This window comes from Neophocaena asiaeorientalis, unplaced genomic scaffold (genome assembly GCF_003031525.2).
Source record: "Neophocaena asiaeorientalis asiaeorientalis breed wild unplaced genomic scaffold, Neophocaena_asiaeorientalis_V1.1 scaffold52, whole genome shotgun sequence".
Lineage (NCBI taxonomy): Eukaryota > Metazoa > Chordata > Mammalia > Artiodactyla > Phocoenidae > Neophocaena > Neophocaena asiaeorientalis.
Window position 1 is genome coordinate 487,873 of NW_020173927.1, and position 21,796 is coordinate 509,668.

The 21,796-nt window shown below is 43.7% G+C and overlaps 1 protein-coding gene across 2 annotated transcripts in view; it reads left to right on the forward strand.

Moving 5' to 3' along the window:
• Positions 1–21,796, forward strand: part of SEMA5A (semaphorin 5A) — a 346,899-nt gene that overhangs the window by 180,257 nt on the left and 144,846 nt on the right. For both annotated transcript variants that reach the window (XM_024752519.1, XM_024752520.1), the window contains exons 6-7: positions 5,519–5,617; positions 7,222–7,435. In XM_024752519.1, coding sequence (XP_024608287.1) covers positions 5,519–5,617; positions 7,222–7,435 — 313 coding nt within the window. The remainder of the gene's footprint in view (positions 1–5,518; positions 5,618–7,221; positions 7,436–21,796) is intronic.

Below are 21,796 nucleotides of genomic sequence, written 5' to 3' on the forward strand. Positions count from 1 at the left end.
GCTGCAGGGCAAACCCAGTTATTTCATGAAGAAAATTGTCCCCAAACACATGCTGTCTCTGCTGGGGCCTTGGTCTTATGTCCTTGAGATCAAGTGGGCATCGGCTGTCGCATCTAAAAGCTCTTTCGGTGAGTCAGCAACTGTGCATGTCAGTTATCAATTCAAGCAGGAATTGCTTCAAAGTCAAGGACAGGTTGACCCACCGGTGGGACTGCAGGCACAAGCGGGTTATTTTAATGTTTAAGTGCTATTATCAAAGTGAGGTAGATGAGTTTCATTGTAACAACAGAAGCCATGTGCTGGCAGGCTCCCGGGAGCCTTGGGAATGTGCACTGTGTCTTCCTGGAAAACTGGAATTCCTTAAATCCCCTTATGCCATTTTTGAGCTACAGAAATGGGATAAAAGAAACAAATTCTCAGGTGAGATTCTTATCATGGACATTTAGATAAGCTCATTTAAAAGATAAACCTAGAGTAGAACCTCCTGAAAGGACTTCTGTGTTATATTTTAAAACACGTGGTCCAAGCAGTACTTCTAGTAGGTTCAGGTAACCCGTGAAAAGCCCCTGTCTGTAGCAAAGACTGACAAAGTGATAGACTATAGATTTTCCCACAGGAGAATTTGGATTTGGGGATCATCATCATGAAGAGACTCAGTATTACAGGGCCTGGCACTCAGCCATTTCCTGTCATTCTTAATTTTTTTTTTTTTGCGGTACGCGGGCCTCTCACCGTTATGGCCTCTCCCGTTGCGGAGCACAGGCTCCGGACGCGCAGGCGCAGCGGCCACGGCTCACGGGTCCAGCCGCTGCGCGGCATGAGTGATCTCCCCGGACCGGGGCACGAGCCCGCGTCCCTGCATCGACAGGCAGACTCTCAACCACTGCGCCACCACGGCTTCATAAACTGATCTTCTGCTCCAAAGCAAAGTACTTCTGCTTTCTTTCATTTCTGTTTTTACATTCTGTTTTGCTTGGACTTTCTCCAATCTCTCATCAAAAGAAAGAAAGAAAAAGAAAGTTGTTATTTTCAATGTATTATTTTCTTAGGATTCACATGCAGTCTGCTTCTAGATAGCATCAGTTGAGCAGTTTGTGAATTATCCATGAGGGAACGTTTAGGGGAGTGAAACAGGAAGGGGCTGAGCTGAGCTGACCCAGACCGTCGGGCGAATGAGTTCAGCCTTGGACAGTTAAGAAGAAACACGGAAGTACCACCCCGCCTCCAGTGGTTCCTCCTATTGGACACAGAGGGTGAGCAGAGCTCGTCCAGCCTCACTGGTGATGGGACAGAACTCTTCCCCCCCCATCCTCTTCTCTGTTCCCTCCAACCTTGCATGCTGGGCTTACCTAAAGCATTACCCTCCTCAGGCCCCACTTACCGTAAGCAACTACGGCTTTCACGGAGCTGGTGATGCCTGCATCCTCTTAGTAAAGACTGCATAAGCCTCCATGTCCGATTGTCCTGTTTCCTGACATTTACCTGCTTCCTTCCCTACATCCTCACTCAACATGAGGGAGCCTATCAGCATCGGGGAGACACACAGCCCAGGTAACCTTTCCCAGAGGGTACAGTGTATTCTCGTGATTTCCAGAACATACTTTTTAAATTCTCTGTTCTAACTCTTTAAAAATTTTTTTTTGATGTGGACCATTTTTAAAAAGTCTTTCTTGAATTTGTTACAGTATTGCTTCTGTTTTATGTTTTGGTTTTTTGGCCGCGAGGCATGTGGGATCTTAGCTCCCCGACCAGGGATCGAACCCTCACCCCCTGCATTGGAAGACGAAGTCTTAACCACTGGACCGCCAGGGAAGTCCCTCTCTGTTCTAATTGAAATAAGATTGTGCCCTCCCTCATTTACTTTTTTCCAGGATTTTTTTTGACAACCAGTTGGATTTGTCCTTCTGCTCTGACACACGTCAGCATCCTGGGTATCACATCCCCAGCCATCTTTCTAGTTCTTCATCAAGTTTGTAGTGGGCCTTCAGGAAGGTTAATGACCTACGGTCCTGTTTTCACTTTGTCTTTCTTTTGGGAGATTAAGATAAACACCACATCTGTTATCTTTATTGTTTCTCTTCCCAAAATTGATTAGAGGCCCTTCCTTTTTCTTCACCAGGTCCGAAAGACTCAGCCATAAGAGCACGTCTTTCCAATGGGGATGATTCTCTTGGAATAACTTACCCTTGGCCAAGTTCACGGTGATATGACTGCCTCTAGCGCATTTCTACCTGTGTCAGTCTCCTGCTTTAAAAAAAGAAAACGCGAAAAGTTCTTTTATGTTTTGACTCATTCTTGAGAGAGTTCTAAAAGCAGCAACAGAAAACAAACAAAATCTCCACATCTCTCCACTGTCTGTAATTTTCTCTCATTCTTTATTATAGTGTCATTGTTGTGTCTGCTTTGTCCATTCCGGCCATCAAGAGCCATCTCAGCCCTGTGTTCCCCGAGTTGTCTTTCTGGAGTGCCCTCAGACGCCATTAGGTCTGGGGTTTCCACCCTGGCCTTGATCCTGTCTCTGCGAACTCTGTGCCCCTCTGCTCTCTGAGGCGGCACACCCCTCCTCTGTGTTCTCCGAGTGAGAGCTCCCTGACAGTGCGAAGGGATAACGATGTGCCTTTTTGATGTCTTGGTTTGTTCCTTCTCTTCAGAACTCTCCTTCCCTTTCCCAGGTATAAAAGCAAAACAGAACAGAGCAAAATAAGCCTCCCCATCAGGTGTACCTTTCTCAGTTACTCAGTTTATTGTCTTCCTATGACACTCATTTCTTAATTCGTCCAATAGTTAATTTCGATCTTTCATTCTGTCCTTTTTTTTTCCTCAAAGTATCTTCAGTTTAGCAGCCAATGATAATTTGTTGTTTTTTTTTTTCCACACACACACCCTGTATTTTATTTTTACAGGAGATAAATAGACTGACACCAAGCATTGTAAATGGATGACCACGACAGAAGCAACAATGATTGCAATTACCAAACACGAAACACACTCACACTCTGTCATAATATTGACATTCAGTCCAGGAATCCTCCCCTGTAACCGCTCCTTCACTTTGCAGTGAAAATTGATTGGTATATTTTTTGCCTCTGAGTCCTCGTGGGATTTTTTTTTTTATTCAAACAGAAAGTCACAAAACTTATAATCTTCCTCATCAGTTCACTCAGTCCCATGTAATTAATTTTTTCATCTTGATCTTTTGTTAGCACTTTTATGAATTCATCAGTTTTCCATTAGAGTTCTGAAAATGCTTATTCATTGTCAGTTACCAGAAACCTGTACTTGTCAGAGTGTTTTCCATGAATTCCTTGAAGATGAAACCCTTTTATAGGAACATTTTTGCAAAAGCATCAGAGTACACCCAGAACTGTCTGTAAATGACAAAAGACTTAAAAATGACCACGGTTAAAGATTTGATGGAAGTTCATAATAATGCAATTGGCAAGGAAATTTAGTTATTTCTGAGATATACATTTTAAAGTAATAACTAGAATTATGACTTATAACATTATACCAGAACATATAAGATTTTTAGAAATTTCATGTAATGTCTGAAACATTTATATTAACATATTTCCATACAAAAAAATCAAAGAAAGTTTCGTATTAGTTGTTTTTTTGTTTGGTTGGTTTTTTTTTAGACTGCAGGACAATTTGTTGCTTTTATTGTTAGTAGTAGTATTAGGAAAATTATCTACCTTTGATATTTCACTTTACAGTTAGAAAACAAATTCAAATATTTTAGCTCATTTTATATCCACAGCTAGGCCATGCCACAGGCTGAGTTATGGCAAATCAACATTTCGTGGAGACTGAGGCTCCATTCCACTGAAGAGAGCATTGCTGTGCCATTAGATCCAGATCCTCCTGATTGGGGAAATGTGTGTCAAACCGATACATCATCATACAGCATCTTCTAGGTCTGGTTGGTTGGTCAGTCACCATTTCCTGTTCATTTGCTGGAGTCTGACTTTGCCCTTTCACACGGAAGCAGGAGGGACTGAATTATGGAAGTAGTTTCCTTGCCTGTCTCCTGAACTGCCATATCACATCTCTACTAGCTTCCACATGGTCCAGAGTGGTCCTTCATTTACAAACATCACCTCAGGTCAAAACTGCATGCAGTGGCACAGGGAGATCAGCTCGGTGCTTTGTGACCACCTGGAGGGGTGGGATAGGGAGGGTGGGAGGGAGACGCAAGAGGGAGGGGATATGGGGATATATGTATATGTATAGCTGATTCACTTTGTTATACAGCAGAATCTAACACAACACTGTAAAGCAATTATACTCCAGTAAAGATGTTTAAAAAAACGACAACTGCATGCAGTAAAAACATAAAACGGTTCCTTCACATTCAAAATAAAAAGTAAACTCACTGGTCTGGCACACCTGGCCTGTGTCTGGCTCCCCAGCTTATGTCTACCTCTTCTGTACATAGTGAAAGCACGGTGCTTTCTCCAACCGTGATGCCTTGTCACAGTCCATTCTTTCTGCTGAGAATGCGTTTTCCCTCCTTTGCTTGGTAAAATCCTGCAAGTGTCAGGGGGTACCTCCTCAAGGAAGCCTCACCAAATCCTACTCTTCCTTTGAAACTTATCTCAGGTGTCATGTCCTCCAGGGAGCCTTCCTGCACCTCCTCCCTTCCCCTCTCCTCTGGAGCTAGCAATATGCTGTTCTCCGGTGACTCCTCATTGGAGTACGTGGACAGCTCCGTGTATTTTAATTTTGCGCTACGGGCCTAGATTGTGGCTTTTTCCACAGTCTCTGCCGAAGAGTATCTAATCCGTAAATGCTTGCTGGCTGAGTGAATGAAGAGCGTTCTACCTGAAAGTTCCTGCACTACTATGACCATGTCCTAGACTTATATGTATGTTTTGCAACCACAGAAAAAAATTCAGCTGTGAGCCATCCCTCAGCATGAGCTTTCACGCCTCTTGTTCCAGACATCCTTGACTTATTAGTTGTATTTTAATTTTTCATCAAAGAATCAACCATGTTTATAGATTCTTGCTGTGCATGCATTTTGAGAACTTTATGTGAAACTGCTTGCAATTTGGAATCAGAGTTTCACATGTGGCCCTAGCATCTGGAGAAGCATTCACCATGTTTTTTCAAGTTCCTGGGGAAGTTTTCTAAGACACTGTTTCATGAGCAGTGTTTATTTATTTTCCTAATATATGTCAAAGGCAATTTAGGGCTCACACTGTTATCAGCTACAACTCAAAATGAAAGCCCATTCATCAAAAGAAGACACATGCTTTGAGATTTTAACTGAACGTATATTTATATCTATCTTTACAAATATCCTCGATTGAGCAAGTGTGCAGAGAAAAGTCAGACTATTTTAGAGTTCTGTTGTTATTTTTTGGTCAGTATCCGAGAAGATTTTTTGGTTTGTTTGTTTTTACTGGTTAATTAACATCTAATCTATTAACTAGACAAGATGTATTCATATTCACCGTTCCTCTTGCGCTCAGGCCTCCTTAACAAGTTTCTTGTGATTTTTTAATTTTTTCAGGAGGAATGTCAGAACTACATCCGGGTACTGTTGGTGGGTGGCGACAGGTTATTTACCTGTGGAACCAACGCTTTCACGCCGGTCTGCACCAACCGCACGGTACGGCTTCAGGTGGAACTTTGACAGATTTTAATACCTGGAAAATCCAAGCATTCTATTAAAACCCTAGTTTTAAACGTGTTTCTATTCTCCAAAGAGTTGTTTTTTAATTTTAAAAAACACCTTTTGTCAAACTGAGTAAATATTTGATGTACTGATCTATTACTAATAACACTATTATATAAAGAACTGGTAATAATTCTAGCTTGTTTAATTAAATTTAAATATGCTTTCAGACTATTTCTACCAGCTTATTTCCCACCAGACCCTAAACATAATCCTAAACGTATTCTTATTTCTTTTTCTTCTTTATCGTAGGGAGGCTGTTAAGTATTAAAATAACCTAAAATTATAATCCAAGTGAAGAAAATACAGTTTACAAATTGGATGAGAAGGGTGTCAAAAACGTAAAGCAAACTAGCAAACAAATGGAGCCCTACGAAAAGTAAAGTTATATGCCACCCTCTGTCTTTTTATTTTAACCTGTCATTATTGACAGGGGCATTTTCAGCATCCAGGTCTTATACCCGTAGAACTGCCGGGTTATCAGAGCACACATGTAATCTTCCTAATATGGGATATTCATTTGATCTTCCTCCAGGAACATGATGAAGAAATATCATTATGTTAATTTCCTGGTTACACACTTTCTCTCAAGACCTGAGCTTACCATCCTCCTTTAGTATTCATTATTTTCAAATAACATTCAGTTATTGGAAAGAAAGGGAGGATGTTGATGATAAGAAGTGATGCTCACGGAGAGATCCCTAGGTACCATGGCCTGTCCGAAGCACCTTACAACTTCATCCTCACATCTACCCTATGTGGTGCTTACCCTTTGGGTCACCACTTTATAAGAGTCTAAGGCTTAAAGACTTGAAGTAGCTTACCCGGGGCTACACGTCTAATAAAGCAGGCAGTGTATCGGAGCCCCCCTGCCTAACCCCTCTGCTCTTGTACCTCTCAGGTAAGAGTAAAGAAACCAGAGGAGAGCAAAGATTCCCTCCCCATCCAAAGAACTTTTCTCATTCACTGATGGTTCAGCTCCTCAAATGCTGGATTCCCCCACTTGACTGCAAGGCACTGAGTTGCCTCTCTGAAAACTAAAAACTTAAGGCTTGGAAATTTGGGCTACGTGGTGCTAAATATCCATGCATCCTTACCCATGAATGCAGTTTTGGGCTATTCATAATATTTTGATTCACTTTTATTGATAAAATTGTACCTAATTTTTATTGCAATTTGTATTTCTATAAATATTGAAGTTGGGTTTTTAAATTAAAGTGGAAAAATCTGCACTGTCCCAGGCATTATAAATAAAGTCATAGACAATAATCTCCCTTCATCTTTTGTGAGTATCCAAAAGCCAGAGGTTCAGTAACTCTCAAAGGATGATGAGAGAGGTTGATCGGTAGATTGTCTAAGGATGACCACCGTGTACTGTTCTCGTCCAAGTCAGAGTGCAGAAGTTTGTCACATTGTATGAGCCCCAGAGAGTTTATCGTGCATGCTTTATTTGCAGTTTGGGTGGATATGCTCCATTAACGCTCTTAAAGGGGTTTCCTGGGGGATAATTTGTTTCTCTGTCTCGTCCTCACACCTAGCTGAGTAACCTGACGGAGATCCACGATCAGATCAGCGGCATGGCGCGCTGTCCTTACAGCCCTCGGCACAATTCCACGGCTCTCCTCACGGCGGGCGGTGAGGTCTATGCAGCCACGGCCATGGATTTCCCCGGACGCGATCCCGCCATTTACCGAAGTCTGGGCGTCTTGCCCCCTCTCCGCACCGCGCAGTACAACTCCAAATGGCTCAACGGTAAGTCTTACCTTCACTCCCAGTTTCCCCTCTCGTTGGTCTGTGATGCCCGGTGACTTGGTGTTCAAAAGCAAACTGTCACTGTTTCTAAAAATAAAATAACTTCTTCATTTTCTAAAGAAATCAAAATGTACCCGCTTTTGGATTTCAGTGTGGAAAGGTATCAGATGGCTCTTTGCCAACTCGGAAGAGAAGTGATATTCTCCACACTTAGGACGTAATAATAAAGCTAATGGTGATATGAGCGTTCCTTAAACTGAAGCTGCTTTTTCATATTATTGTTTGCAGTTTAGGAAATCCGATGTCATGTCAAAGATATCTGTAGCCTCATGTGCATTCTTTCTTAACTTCTTTATTAGATACCTAAAAAGGGAAATTACTAACGTTTCATGAAAGTTTCAGGCAATTGTGTAAAAGAATGTGTTTGGCTTTAGGTAGCTCCAAGTAACTTGACCAGTTTTTTTTTTATTTAATTTTTTATTTTATATTGGAGTGTAGTTGATTTACCATGTTGTGTTAGCTTCAGGTGTACAGCAAAGTGACTCAGTTCTACATATACATCTAGCCACTCTTTTTCAGATTCTTCTCCCATCTAGGTTATTATAGAATATTGAGTAGAGTTCCCTGTGCTACACAGTAGATCCTTGTTGATTATCTATTTCATATAGAGTAGTGTGTATATGTCAATCCCACACTTCTAATTTATCCCTCCGCACCACGTTTCCCGTTTGGTAACCGTAAGTTTGTTTTCGAAGTCTGTTTCTGTTTTGTAAATAAGTTCATTTATATCATTTTTTCTTTTAGATTCCACATATAAGTTGACCACAGTTTTTTAAAACAGGGTGTCAAGTCATACAACTGGAAGGTCAGGGTAGGTGTCTTCAGAGTTGCTCACTTCAATGACTCAAGAGTTAGTAAGGGACCCAAGTCCTGTCACCACTGTCTCTGCCACCCACAGTCTGTCAGGTTGGTCCTCAGGCTAGCTCTGCTCATGGGTGCAAACCTGCGGCTACAATTCCTGGTACTGCATCCAGACATGACAATATCCAGTGGAAGAAGAACCACGTCCCTTGTGTCCTTTTTTTTGAAGAAATCAGAAACCCCCAGAAGACTTCCCTTGAATCCTGGGCTAGAACTTGGTCGCTTGCTCAATTAACAAATAGAAAGTGATTCCAGCCACCCAAATTGAAGTTAAAGTTGGCCAGGTACTGAGACCTGCCAGCTGAAATTCAGCCCTCTGCCTATGGGTACACACACACTAGCAAACACAATGTTATTGATAGATGTATGCACCATATGTAATCCATTCCCTCAGTCGTTTATTTGATAGTTCGCATAAAGATGAAATCTTGTAATTGCCATGATAATATTTACTATTTGGAGCTTTCAAGTCCTACAAAGATTTACTGGCTTTTCATTCAAGTACCAGCTCATGATTGTAGACCCGAGTTTCTCACCTCAGCACTATTGATGCTTTGGGCCAGATAATTCTTTTCTGGGGGGAGGGAGTTTGTCCTGATTATTGCAGGATGGTTAGCAGCAACCCTGCATTATACCCGCTAGTTGCAATAGCACGGCCCACCTCCTGAATTGTGACAACAAAAACTTTGTCCAGAAACTGCCAGATATCCCTTGGGGGAAATATTGCCTCTCTTTGAGAACCACTGGTTTAGAATGACCACTTACGCATATTTATGCATACGTGTATATATACACACGAGCATTTTGTCAGATAAGATAGTCAAACCAGCCATCACAGTTTGCCTTTAAAAGACTCCCTTGTAGAGAAAAGAGTCTTCATCCAGTTGCTTCAGCAAGTTGAATGACTCCTTGAGCTTCCAAAGGGCAACATGAATTGTTTTCTCAAACCAAAGCACTAACTAGATTCCCTAGGTTAACATTATTTCTGTTGAACTGGTTTCAACAGGACCTTTCGACTCTCTGTGGAAGGTTTCCTTTCCGCTCTGATGCTTTCTTTCATCTGTGTAGCTTAAAGTTCTTTCTATTCATTTGTTGAGTTTTACTGGCCAAGCAGTTTCCAGTTAAAAATCAAAATGACTTATTCCCCAGCCACAAGCATTGCATTTAGAGTTTGCTGAAAGCAAAGTAAAAATCAATTCGGAGTACAATCTCTTTCTTTCCCTGGAAGCGACACCCTGAAGAATATCTTGGGAAAATAATTCAGGTTATGGCATGAGTTAGAAACACTGTTTCTTTCCATGTGACTTAGGTGATCAGGTGCTCAGATGCTGTTAACCTTCTGGGCGCAATCTTTCCCATTTGAGAGTCAGGTGATGTCATAAGGACAGCTGAAGAGCTCACCCAGGGTTTCCACAGTCACTGTAGGCATATATGTCCTAAAATCATAAATGATATTATCCAGCAACTCTGGCAATTGCAAATAAGTCCAAGGTGAACATGGCGGAGCCGCCACTCTGCTCACGGTGTCATCATAACTCGCATGGCACTGAATTGTCCCGCCGTCCTCAGGGAGTGTCACCCTCTTGTTCCCCACCAGGAAGGCCTTCACTCCCAGGGCAGAGCACAGAGAGCCCTGAGGCTCCCAAGTTGAGTGTTGATTCCCTCTCCTGTGTTCTCTTGGGACACTTTCTTCTACTGAACCCTGAGGTATCATTTCTACCTCTGACTGGCCCTGGTTTTCTGCTCTGACTCTCCCTCCAGCATAGATTCTGGCCTCTGAGCCCCACTGAGCTCTGCTTCTGTGCCCCTGCTGGGCCCGGATGCAGGGACATTTATTTTCACTGTTCTTGGAATCCACACTTTTCCTTCCATCTGCCCTTTGACCAGACACCCTGTCTCTGTTCTTTCCACTGTGCTCTGGAGTAATTTTCTTTCTTTACTGGAGGTTGGTGCCTTACCTGTTATCCTTTTTTTCCATATCCTTAAATTTCTTGCTCTCTGGTGATAATCACCATCTTTTTATAAAAATGCTCAGATCTCCTCCCTCTTCCATGAGACAAAGACAAAGAAATGCAATGAAGCTAAAAACACCCTTAGTTCTGCAGTATCCAGGAAGGGTCCTATTTCCTGTGTGATATTAGGTGCTCACTAAATGGAGATCAAAGAGTTAGATTTGTTCTTGATAGAGCTTAGTGTCGGAAAATCCCAGGGCCTGGGGAAGGGCAGCCCTCCATCCCAGGTCAAGAGCAGGAGATAGACAGAAGGGTAGCAAACACCTATTAACTTACAAGGTTATCTGCGCAGAGGTCACTGTCTTTTCGTGGGCTCAGTGGTCGTATAAGAAGGTAGGGGATGGAGGCTTTGGAGGTGGAAAGTCCTGCCGGCGAATCAGTGCTCACCCTTCAGGATGCTGATTTGTCTCAATTCTCGGTTTTCTCGCTTGTAAGCTGGAAATAACTTGCCACCGGACCTGGCGGTTGTGAGATAAAAAATCAGACCATGAAGATATGACGAATATTGGTGGCGTGCAGCAGGTACTCGATAAATAGACGTGATTACTGTGAACGCCCCAAAGTCTGATACGACATCGGATGCATAGTGGCAGTGAGTAAATGTCTGTTGGCTGAGTTCGTGGAGGAACATTTTGGGCTGTGGTTCCTGATTACTGACACCTACCAGCCTCTTGTTTCCCATCTTTCCTGACACTGACAAGCCTCCTCTGTGCTTTCCCCACTGTGCCCCCTGCTGCCCCTCTGGGCTGGACTCTCCTGACTGCTGTGTCCTGCTGCTGCCACGTCCAGGTCCCCCAGACACCTTCACCTACTACACAAGCCTCAGTACCTCCAGGTGTTTACAGGGCTCAGGGTCCCTGGGAGGCCATCACTCAGCTAACAGCTGCTTACAGGTTATGATAAGCAGAGCTCCTGTCTTTGGTTTGGACATTTACCAGTTTTCTGCCAACATTTCTCTGTTGACGAAAGAGAACTTTCTCGGCGGGGGAGGTGTGGGGGATAGCACCTGTGAACCGTGGTCAGCAGAATTTTTGTTTTCAGCTTCCCTGCTGTGATTAAATTGTGTATAGGATAATTTGCCTGTACAGGGAGGTAGACCCTTTCCTTAATTGGGTTAATTAACTCGTACAGGGCAAACTCATGGCATGAGCGGTACAGCGGTCGCTAGCGTTTCTTGTTCGCCTCTGCCAGCCCTGTGCCAGGCATCTCCCTCCTCAGCCAGCAGCTAGGCACCAACGAACTTCACTTCCTCAAGCCATGCCTTCAGCGACATTTTGGACGCTGGCTGTGTTTGTTTCCTAGGGTTGCTGCCACGAAGTGCCACAAACTGGGTAGCTTAAAACAGAAATGTGTTCTCTCAGAGTTCTGGAGGCGAGAAGTCCAAGATCAAGGTGTCGGCCGCCCGTGCTTTCTTTGAAGACTCCAGGGGAGGGCCCTTCCTCACCTCTTGTAGCTCCACAGCCCTCAGCATCCCTTGGCTTGTGGCAGCAACACTCCAGTCTTTCCCTCTGTTCACACGATCTACTTCCTGTGGCTCTGTGTCCTCACATGGGTCCTATGGGATTAGGGCCCCCCTTATCCCAGTATGACCTCATCTTTACTAATTATATCTGCCATGACCCTACTTCCAAACAAGGTCACGTTTATAGGTACCAACATATATTTGGGGGGATACAATGCAACCCGCAATAGTGCCCTAATCAGGAAACGCTCAAATGTTGAAATCTTAAACTTCTGTGTCTTATTTTCCAATGACACTGTTACATCTCTTTCTGTGTTGCGGGTGAATCCTCTGGCCACACTCAGTCTCCTGGTCTCAGCTGTGTTCTCCTTGTTCTCGACAGACAGTGTTCCCTTCTTGTTCCCAATAGAAAGCATCAGAAGGCATCAGGTAGGGCTCAAGGGATTGTTGTCTTCGCCCAGGGCAGAGCCGGCCTGCACCCGTTTCCTCCTTCCATGCTCCAGAGCACTGGGGTGGACAGTCCATCCACTTAAACTGTAGCCTTATCCACTGTGCATCCCTCCTCCACCTCGCGATCTCTGGGGAAGGGGTGCCTCTCTCTTAGGCAGCATTCTAAAGTGGATTTCATCCCCCTCATTCTGTGTCTGAATTACTGCCTCAAAGGGCTGCAGTGAAGGCTTGGCAAAAATCAGCACTGTGACCCTCCAGAGAAAGAGAAGCACACGGCACAAAGGATGCTCTTCAGAATGTCAGAACATGTAGACAAACATGGCAAGTCATGACCCTTCAGGGACCCAAGCCTCTGGGGACCTCCTTTGCTTCAGGGCTACTTACTCTTCAGGCAAGTGGTGACATCAGGCTGTCCAGGGTGACGTCCTGCCAGGATACAGAGAGCCCTGAGTAAGGACCTACCAAGCCTCTAATCTTCCCACCACACCTCCCAGAGACCCAGCATAAATTGGTTGGTAGGGTTCCAACAACCTGCCCTGAGCAAGCTAAGTGCCTTGGATCTAATACCAGAGTTCCAGGTGCATTGTCTTATGATACCACCACCATTACAGCTGTCCACCAATGAGTGGGTGTCCCGCCTGCGCCCCTGCACCAGTGCAGCAAGACCCAGGTGGTGGCCGTGCCATCGGCTGTCAGCAAGGGCTGACGTGGAGAGGAGAGCAGGGCTGGCTATGACACCTTCATCGGGTTTTCTCTTTCCCAGCCTGTGTGATCTGACTCCACTGCTCCTTTGCCCACGTGCCCTCTCAGCATCCTTTAAGGCAGAGTGCGCATTTCCCTGGCTGCACTGTGCTTTCCTCACCATGCTCCTTCCCACGTGCTGTTTATGCTGTTCTTTCTTCCCTTGAGTTTTGCCTCATCCGTAATTCCTGCTCCTCCGTAGTAGCTTCAGTTGAAGTTGCAGTTTCCCCAAGACTCGGTGGGTCCCTTTCATCCCTTCTTGATGGGCATTGTGCATGGCTGTCTTCACCCCACGATACTGGAGCGCGTGGCCCCTGTCCTGCTCCAACCCCGCTCGTGTCCCCATTTCACCTGCAGAGAAAGCTGAGGCAGTGCTGGCCATCCCCTGATGCTTCCCTGTGCTCTCTCCTACCCACCCTTGCTCCTGCTTTAACCTCTTACATGCATTGCCACCGGCGAATCAGTGCTCACCCTTCAGGATGCTGATTTGTCTCAATTCTCGGTTTTCTCGCTTGTAAGCTGGAAATAACTTGCCACCGGACCTGGCGGTTGTGAGATAAAAAATCAGACCATGAAGATATGACGAATATTGGTGACTTTGGATATTTTAGACTTTGGATCCGTATGGTCTCTGTTGCAGCTTTTCAATTCTGCCATCGTAGCATGAAGGCAGCCATCACCAATGCATACACGCATGCTGCGTGCACATACAACTTTATTCATAGCCAGCAGGCAGGATCTGCCTGAGGGCTATAGTTTGCTGTTGTATCTGGAGAGCTCTCAGCCCCAGGCAATCCAGCTGGCCAGTGGGTTTAGCTCCGTTGTCTTTGCTCAAATGCCACTTCTCAATGGGACCTCGCCCCTGACCACCTTATTTGAAACGACCCCCTCCTCCATCTAGCCCTCTTGATTCCCCTTAGCCACGTTAGACTTTTATCCTTAGTGTTATGCTTTTAGTACTTGTCTCCTTTCCTCCACTAGAATGAATGTTCCCTAATGGCCAGGCTTACTTGTTGGTCACTGATGGATCCCATATACTTTCAACAGTGCTGGACACAGTAAACACCCAATACATCATTTTTGAATAAATGAACTAACAGATGAGTAGTTTACATCTTTGTTTTCCCCACCCATGAGTTTCTGAATTCCTTAAGGGCAGGGATTAGGTGGGATCCATTTCTGTGTGGTCAGCATTTCATATAGTGCCTGAAACACAGTTGAGGCTCCATCAATATTTGTTGAATGACTAGGAGATAGGCACATTTCGTAAGTAGCAGAAATATGAATTTTGTTGTTAACACAGGGAATGTGTCATATTAGTTGCAACCCAGAACTTTAAAAATATAGATTTGTATGTTTGAAACTGATGCGGGTCCAAACATTTAAAGAATCTTCTTTTGCCATTCTCATTTGGACTCCCATTTTCAACCATTATGTATTCAGTTAGTTATCAAAGACAGTATGATTAATTGGATAGTGTTCTGGAGGAACTTGAAACATTGAGTTATATGTTTGGTCACGACTATAAGTTTCAAAATCGGATTTTTTCCCCTGTGCCAAAATCGCTCTTCAAACAAACTTAATGTGTTTAGAGAAGTACCTTAACAGCCTTAACGCATTAAAATACTAATTGTTAATAACCCTTATTAAATGATTATGGTAAAGCAGGGTAATACATGTTTAATGGTCTATGCTTAAAATAGAGAAGCTGTAAAACTTGCCTTCAAGAAACTGGCAATCAAATCGGGGAAACAGTCAACCCATGAAAAGGGAAAAAAAATACATCTGCAAATTAGCATTGTACAGATTGAATTTGTGGGTTCTGGGGGAACTGCTTGCTTGCACATGGACTAAAACCTCGATAGGAACTTGGAAAAAGGAATCTGTCAGTGAGCTTTCAGCATGGACATCTTTGGGGGCCTAATCTCATGGGCAGGCAGCAACCTGCTTATTTTCCTTCCCTGGAGGCAGCTTTTGTCTCTCTCTTGGGTTTTCTCCACAGAACTCTGCTGCTTCCTCCCATTCTCTGAGATTCCAGGCTTGACCTCCACCTGGAGGAAAACACACTTGAAATCCATTGTATCTTTTATTTATTTATTTTTGTGGGGTACGCGGGCCTTCACTGCCGTGGTCTCTCCCGTTGTGGAGCACAGGCTCCGGACGCGCAGGCTCAGCGGCCATGGCTCACGGGCCCAGCCGCTCCGCGGCATGTGGGATCTTCCCGGACTGGGGCACGAACCCATGTCCCCTCCATCGGCAGGCGGACTCTCAACCACTGCGCCACCAGGGAAGCCCCATTGTATCATTTTTAATGAGCTATTATGTTTCCAGTTAAGAAAACTCTGTAACAATCTCAAATTCTGCTGGTTTGAACTAACTCTATTGATGTTACCCACACATTAAATAGACTCTTTGAGGTCTTTAAAATACAATGATTAACCTTCTAGTGATTAAAGATAACTTACTTGGAGGGAGAAATATTCTGCTTATCATGAAGACAGGTGCTTTGTGGAGCTCCCTGCTTCTCCCTGGGCGCAGACACCACTTCTTGGGGGTCCAGACATGGCCAGGCTGGAGTGACCCTGTTGGGCTTCATCCTGGGGACAGTGAGATCACTTTGTGGCAGTCTACACAGTGCAGTCCCTGAAGGTGTGAACAGTCTGCACTAGGCTCTCCCTGGACAGACAAGATTTGCTAAAGCAGGAAATTCATAAATGTGGGCAGTTCCCAGATAAGCAAAATAAAGACAAGAGGGGCCTGGGAATGAAGTGTACTTGTTTAGGAAATCTGTAGTGTTTACCAAGGAAAAGAAGCTAGGTAAAACCCAGAACAAAAATCACGATTGCGTAGTCAGCAGCCTAGTTTTGTACTTTACCAGACAGCACCTGGGGAGATGCTTTCAGAGGGCCATCCTTGTGAACAGTGGGCTCTGTTCAGTACTGCAGCTGAAAGGCTAACAGCTGAAGTTTCAACTTGTGAAGGTGATGACACGTGGACTTAGAGCATGGGAGCAAAGTTGTGTGACATGAGACCCAGCATGACGAGCTGCCCTTTTCTAATTTTCAGGCTTGATCAAACCTATCAGAGGGCGTTGGGCAGATTGTCTGTCTTGTGTGGGATGGATGTAAACACCCTTTGGAAAGAGTGTTGTAAACCAAGTCTGATGATCTTTATAGGGTCAGAAAAGAGTTTAAATAAATGGCCTCCTTACATACCATTTGCCTGTCCGTGCACCTGCTGGAGCCTCTGGTACATCCAGTTGTTACTCCAGGTGCAAGGGGGAGTCACAGTGGCTCTTTACAACTTACCAGGTGGTTGGGAGACTCCATATAGGTGTTATCTGAACCAGGGCTACATGCTGAAGCATGCACGAGCTAGGATTTGAAGACAGATCCTTACCCCTCTGTGGACTTCTGTCCTCCCCTTTGTTTAGTCAACATCTTAGGAAATACCGCCACCAAAAGCTGCCTCCGTCTCTCTCCTGATGTCCACATTTTTATGCACAAGTTGCCATGGAAGCGGGATCCAGGGACTTTGGAAATAGTGGCCGGTGCTTCTTGATTGGTGAAAACTTGCAAAAGGAGATGGAATGAGCTGCGGTTATTAAACCCAAAGAAGGAGAGCCTGTGGGGTTATTTAACACAGCCCTTTATGGACACAAACATCTGGTAGGTGACAGGAAGGAATCAATTCTTGTTGTGCTCTTTGAAAATAGTGTGTTCTGTCCTGGTCATTGAGTGCTGAGTTCCTGAAACTTGAGCAGCCACAGAATCCCTTTAGTGTTGTGATGAAGGCTCTATACTTGCCAATAAGTCATTTTGTCACCGAACTCAGGTTCGGCTGCATGTTCCTCAAGAATCCAATACTGAGAGACAAGTGTTAGGTAAAGGGAAAGATGGCTTTATTGAGGAAGCCAGCCATTCTGGGGAGAAGGTGGACTCATGTCCCCAGGAACCAACTCCCACTCCCCAGGTTTTGCTCAAAGATTAAACAGGGAAATGAGGAAGGGGCCACGTGCTGAGGAGAGAGTTGCAAGGTACATGATCAACTCGTGGATCTTCTTCAGATTGAGTGGTGGTGAGGTAGCCAGGAGTCAACATCACTGACCTTCTGGTTCCAACTGGTCTGGGGTCTCTGTGCTTGTGAGCAGCGTACAGTTAATTTCTCCCACCTGGTGGGCGTTTCAGTATCTGCAAACCAGCTCAAAGGACATGGCTCAGAATATTATCTATAGCCCTTGAGGAGGAAATAAAGGTCCTTGACTTTGTTTAATAGCTAAACGATTATTATTTTGTCTTGCTTGACTGTTTTCCTTTGCTTCTGTATTTTCCCACTTCTCTGATTAAATTTATTCTTTGGCCAAATTTTTATTTTTTTTTTACAGACAAGAGGCAGGCAGAGGACAGCGGGGTGGGGCGTTTGTCCTGGGAAGGGTCCTGCTCAGTTGCAATTTGGACTTCCAATTTACACATTTCAAAAGAGAATGGATGGGGCTTCCCTGGTGGTGCAGTGGTTAAGAATCCACCTGACAGTGCAGGGGACGTGGGTTTGAACCCTGGTCTGGGAAGATCCCACATGCCGTGGAGCAACTGGGCCCATGTGCCACAGCTACTGAGCCTGTGCTCTAGAGCCCATGAGCCACAGCTACTGAAGCCCACGTGCCTAGAGCCCATGCTCTGCAACAAGAGAAGCCACCGCAATGAGAGGCCCGTGCACCACAGTGAAGAGTAGCCCCGGCTCACCACAACTAGAGAAAGCCCACATGCAGCAACAAAGACCCAATGCAGCCAAAAATAAATAAATTTAATAAATAAATTTATAAAAATAAAAGAGAATGGACAAATCCCACTCTTCCTTCCCCCATCAAGATATTATGACACCAGAGGCACCAACTGTATACACTAAGGCATATGGAGACCTGCGTTAAAAAAAAAAAAGATCCACACAAAGAAGATATGCCCCATTATAGAGAACACAATATGCTATATAGAAATTTACTAGTACTTATATAACCACTCACGAAAATGTTTTGATGTTCATTGTCTAGACATCATAGCTGTTTCCTGGTGACAGTCCTGGATCACTCCTGACACCTGGCATGATTAACATTACTCCTTTTCCCTCTCAAAAGATTTCCAGTTTGGAGCGTAAATCATATTGTCATCCTGTTTATAAGATACTCAGTTCTCTGTGTTTCAGTAAATTTGTCTCCTTATTATTGTATTAAACTTCCTGTTTTCCCGCAGTCAATGGCCTCTCACATTTTTCGTTCACTGCTGAACATTGGATGGTATAATCTCTGTGTTTTTTTCTTCTGTCTTGCCCTGGCCCTGATCAGCTCAGGAGACAAAGACCAAGCCATCATAAGAGTTTACTTATTCTGACTGCACAATGTTGTAGCCCAGTATTTTCTTTCAATTAAATCTTGCATGTTTTCCTCTTAGTCTTTAAAAATATTTTACAGGCATTAAAATATCTCTAAGATCTTTGAATTAAAGTTAATATTCCAATTTAAAAACTCCTTAAGTTTTACAATTCAGCAGGTTAAATGATTAATTCCTGAAAGAAGAGAACCTATACATTTAAAATATAATCAAGAAAAAATAAACATGGTCAATGGAAACTTGCAGCTTTGAAAATGTTCAGAAATACATAGTCATGACATTACTTATAACTAATTGAGCCCTGGACTGTGTGATTTAGTCGAATCTTACAGGAGATTGGAAAGGCTGCCAGGGGCTTGATGCTTGGAATGGAGTGAGCCAGCAGGATAGAGAAGGATGTCTCTGGCCCTGTGAGCTAGAACAGGTGGACCAATAGCCAGTTAATGGAGCTCCTGTTGACACTGAGAGAGGGAGAATGCTTGGTGAGAGTTTGGGCTCCTAGGGTACAAGCTGATGTACAGGTGGCAGCTCTCATTTAGGAAGAGACAGCAACGTGTCCCTGTGGTACAAGTTGCTCCTACTTGAACCAGCAAATCTATATAAGTAACACACTTTCAACAGATTATGGTCCCCTGAAGAAGGAAGGAATCATGTTTGCCATGTTTTTCGTCCTCCTGAGATGATTTAGCAATGGCTTTCTTTCTGCCGGGGCCTCAGTGAGTGAAGGACCTGGGGCTCCAAAGCTCATGTTACTATGTCAGTGATCACTAAGGACAGGCTTGGACCACATCCCACTCCCACCTTCACCTGACACTGCCACCACACACACGGAAATTTGGGTCATAAGCTTGTCTTTAAAACTCTTCAGTGTCTCTCCAGTGGCCCTTGAATTCCAGATTCCTCTCCGTGGATCGCTGGCCTGGCCCAGCCTTCTGCCGCCTGTCCTATTGATTCCTTCTGTGCCAACACTAGCTTCCTTCCATTCCTGGCCACCCGTAGGGTCTTCTCTCCGGCTGCTCTCTCTCCTGCTCTTGACCTGGAGCCCCATCCGAACCTGACATCTGCCCTTTCCCTGCTTCCCTCCTTTCTGATTCTCGAATTCACCTCGCTGCCCTGGCCCCCATGGTCTTCTCACTGTGATGGCTCATTGATCTGTGTCTTGTTTGTTGCCTTACAATGGCCTTGAGGGCATGGGTTGCGGAATACCTGGGGCCCAGGACAGTAGGACAGCCCCACAGTGGGTGGTAAGGAAGTACCTGGTGATATAGGTGCTCTGGCTGGCATGCAAGGCTCCACCTCTACCACAGACCTTCCACCATGTTTGGTTCCAGATCTTCTGAAAGGAACACAGACCCTAATTTGATATACAGAATTCAAATCTAATAAGTTAACTTGTTAAGTAAATACTGATGGTATGTTTACCAACATATGCATTTGTATTAATTTATATATTTTTGTATATGTTTATTATTAATTTATGTATTTATTATTTATATGATAGTTTATATATATAAATAAATAGTGACCTATATTTTGATGATTAGCGACCAAGTGGTACGCACTTGGCATGCATTGCCTTTGACTTTTCACAATGATACTACATATTGGGTGTTGTTATCACCGTTCTAAAAGGAGGAAACTGAGAATGTAGGTTGTTAAGTAATTTGACTAAGTTCATACAGCCAGTAGGTGGAAGTATTGAGCCATATATACATATACCTCAATCCTATACATATGTATGCCACACACAATAAACATACACACACAAACATGTATATCTATCCATCTATCTATATCTATTTATCTATCTATCTATATATCTAATCTTTTCCTAGAAATCTTAAGGAAAGGATTTTAGTATATCAATGGCTTTTAAACCACTTTTTACTTAATTTAGTTTTGGTTTAATTATCCCCTCTTAATAAATCTCTAGATAAAATTAGCTTTACTTTGGAACCCTCTGCAGCACATGTTCATGTAGCTGTGACAAGGGAAACTGTTTACAATAAAGAGAGTATCTGAAATCTAGGAATATGCACAGAAATGGTTTTCGTTGTAACCGACATCAACAAATTAGGGAACTGAAAACCTCTGGCTCACTGTGTGTCACGTCTAAATATTGTTTCCATTAACTCCTTTCTTTTTTGTGGAATCGCTTGCTATTTTAAAAACTCAGCCTGGCTTTATTTATGTTTCCCAAATTCTGATCACCTTTAATATATACATGTTTGATTACTCATTATCATTATGTGAAGTTCTACTAAATAGAAATTATTAAAAAGGAAATCAAAAGGAAATCATGAGGGCTTCCCTGGTGGCGCAGTTGTTGAGAGTCCACCTGCCGATGCAGGGGACACGGGTTCGTGCCCCGGTCTGGGAAGATCCCACATGCCGCGGAGAGGCTGGGCCCATGAGCCATGGCCGCTGAGCCTGTGCGTCCGGAGCCTGTGCTCCGCAACGGGAGAGGCCACAACAGTGAGAGGCCCGCGTACCGCAAAAAAAAAAAAATAATAAATCATGAAATAAAAATTATAACCATCATTTATTGCGAGGCTACTTTGTACCAGTCTCTTTAATCCTTAGGTCGAATTGTTGCAGGATAAAGGAACATTCCAGATGTCAGTGGTCCAGCTCAGGGTTTCAAGCTGGGATGGGCGGGGTCCAACCCATACAGGCTCCACCCCACCATTTTCTAGTCTGCCTTTGACAGGTGTATCACAAGGTGGCCTTTGATTGCAAAATAATTTTGATAGATTTTGATGCTAGTAAGATTTTTATAGAGTTGGAAAATTGGAATTCCTTTCCTTTTAATGTCCATTTTCATCAATTTAGACAAATATTTCTCTATCAAGAGCCTCTCAGTGATCTAGTCAGTCATCAGATTGGACCATTGAACCTGGTTCCCCTCCAGACAGATGCAGTAGGCATTGGAATAGACAGAAGACAGAGGGGAAGGATCCATCAGGATGTTCAGCATTTGGTTTTACATGGTCAGAATCTTCTCAGAGATGTTGATACTTTTGCTCTTCTCATTGTTCATTTATATTGTGTTTCCCTACTCAGTACTCCCATCCGCGTGGTCACTATTATGTAAGTCAATGTGCCAAATAAAAGTCCTCATATCATAACACAGTTCTTCTTAAAACCTGACATATTTTGTAGAATACTCTGTAGTCCGTAACGCAATATGTTTAAAAACATGAGGAAAAAACAGCTTTTCCATGCATATATTTGTAATAAGCTGACACATACTCATGTCTGTTTTTATTCTGAATTAGCAGCACCTTCTATTCATGTGTAGCTCTAATAATAATACTGAATAAAGGAGCTCTTTCATGCACTCACATTCATTGGAGACAAGGAGGCCATTGACTGATTTATGGCTCGTTCA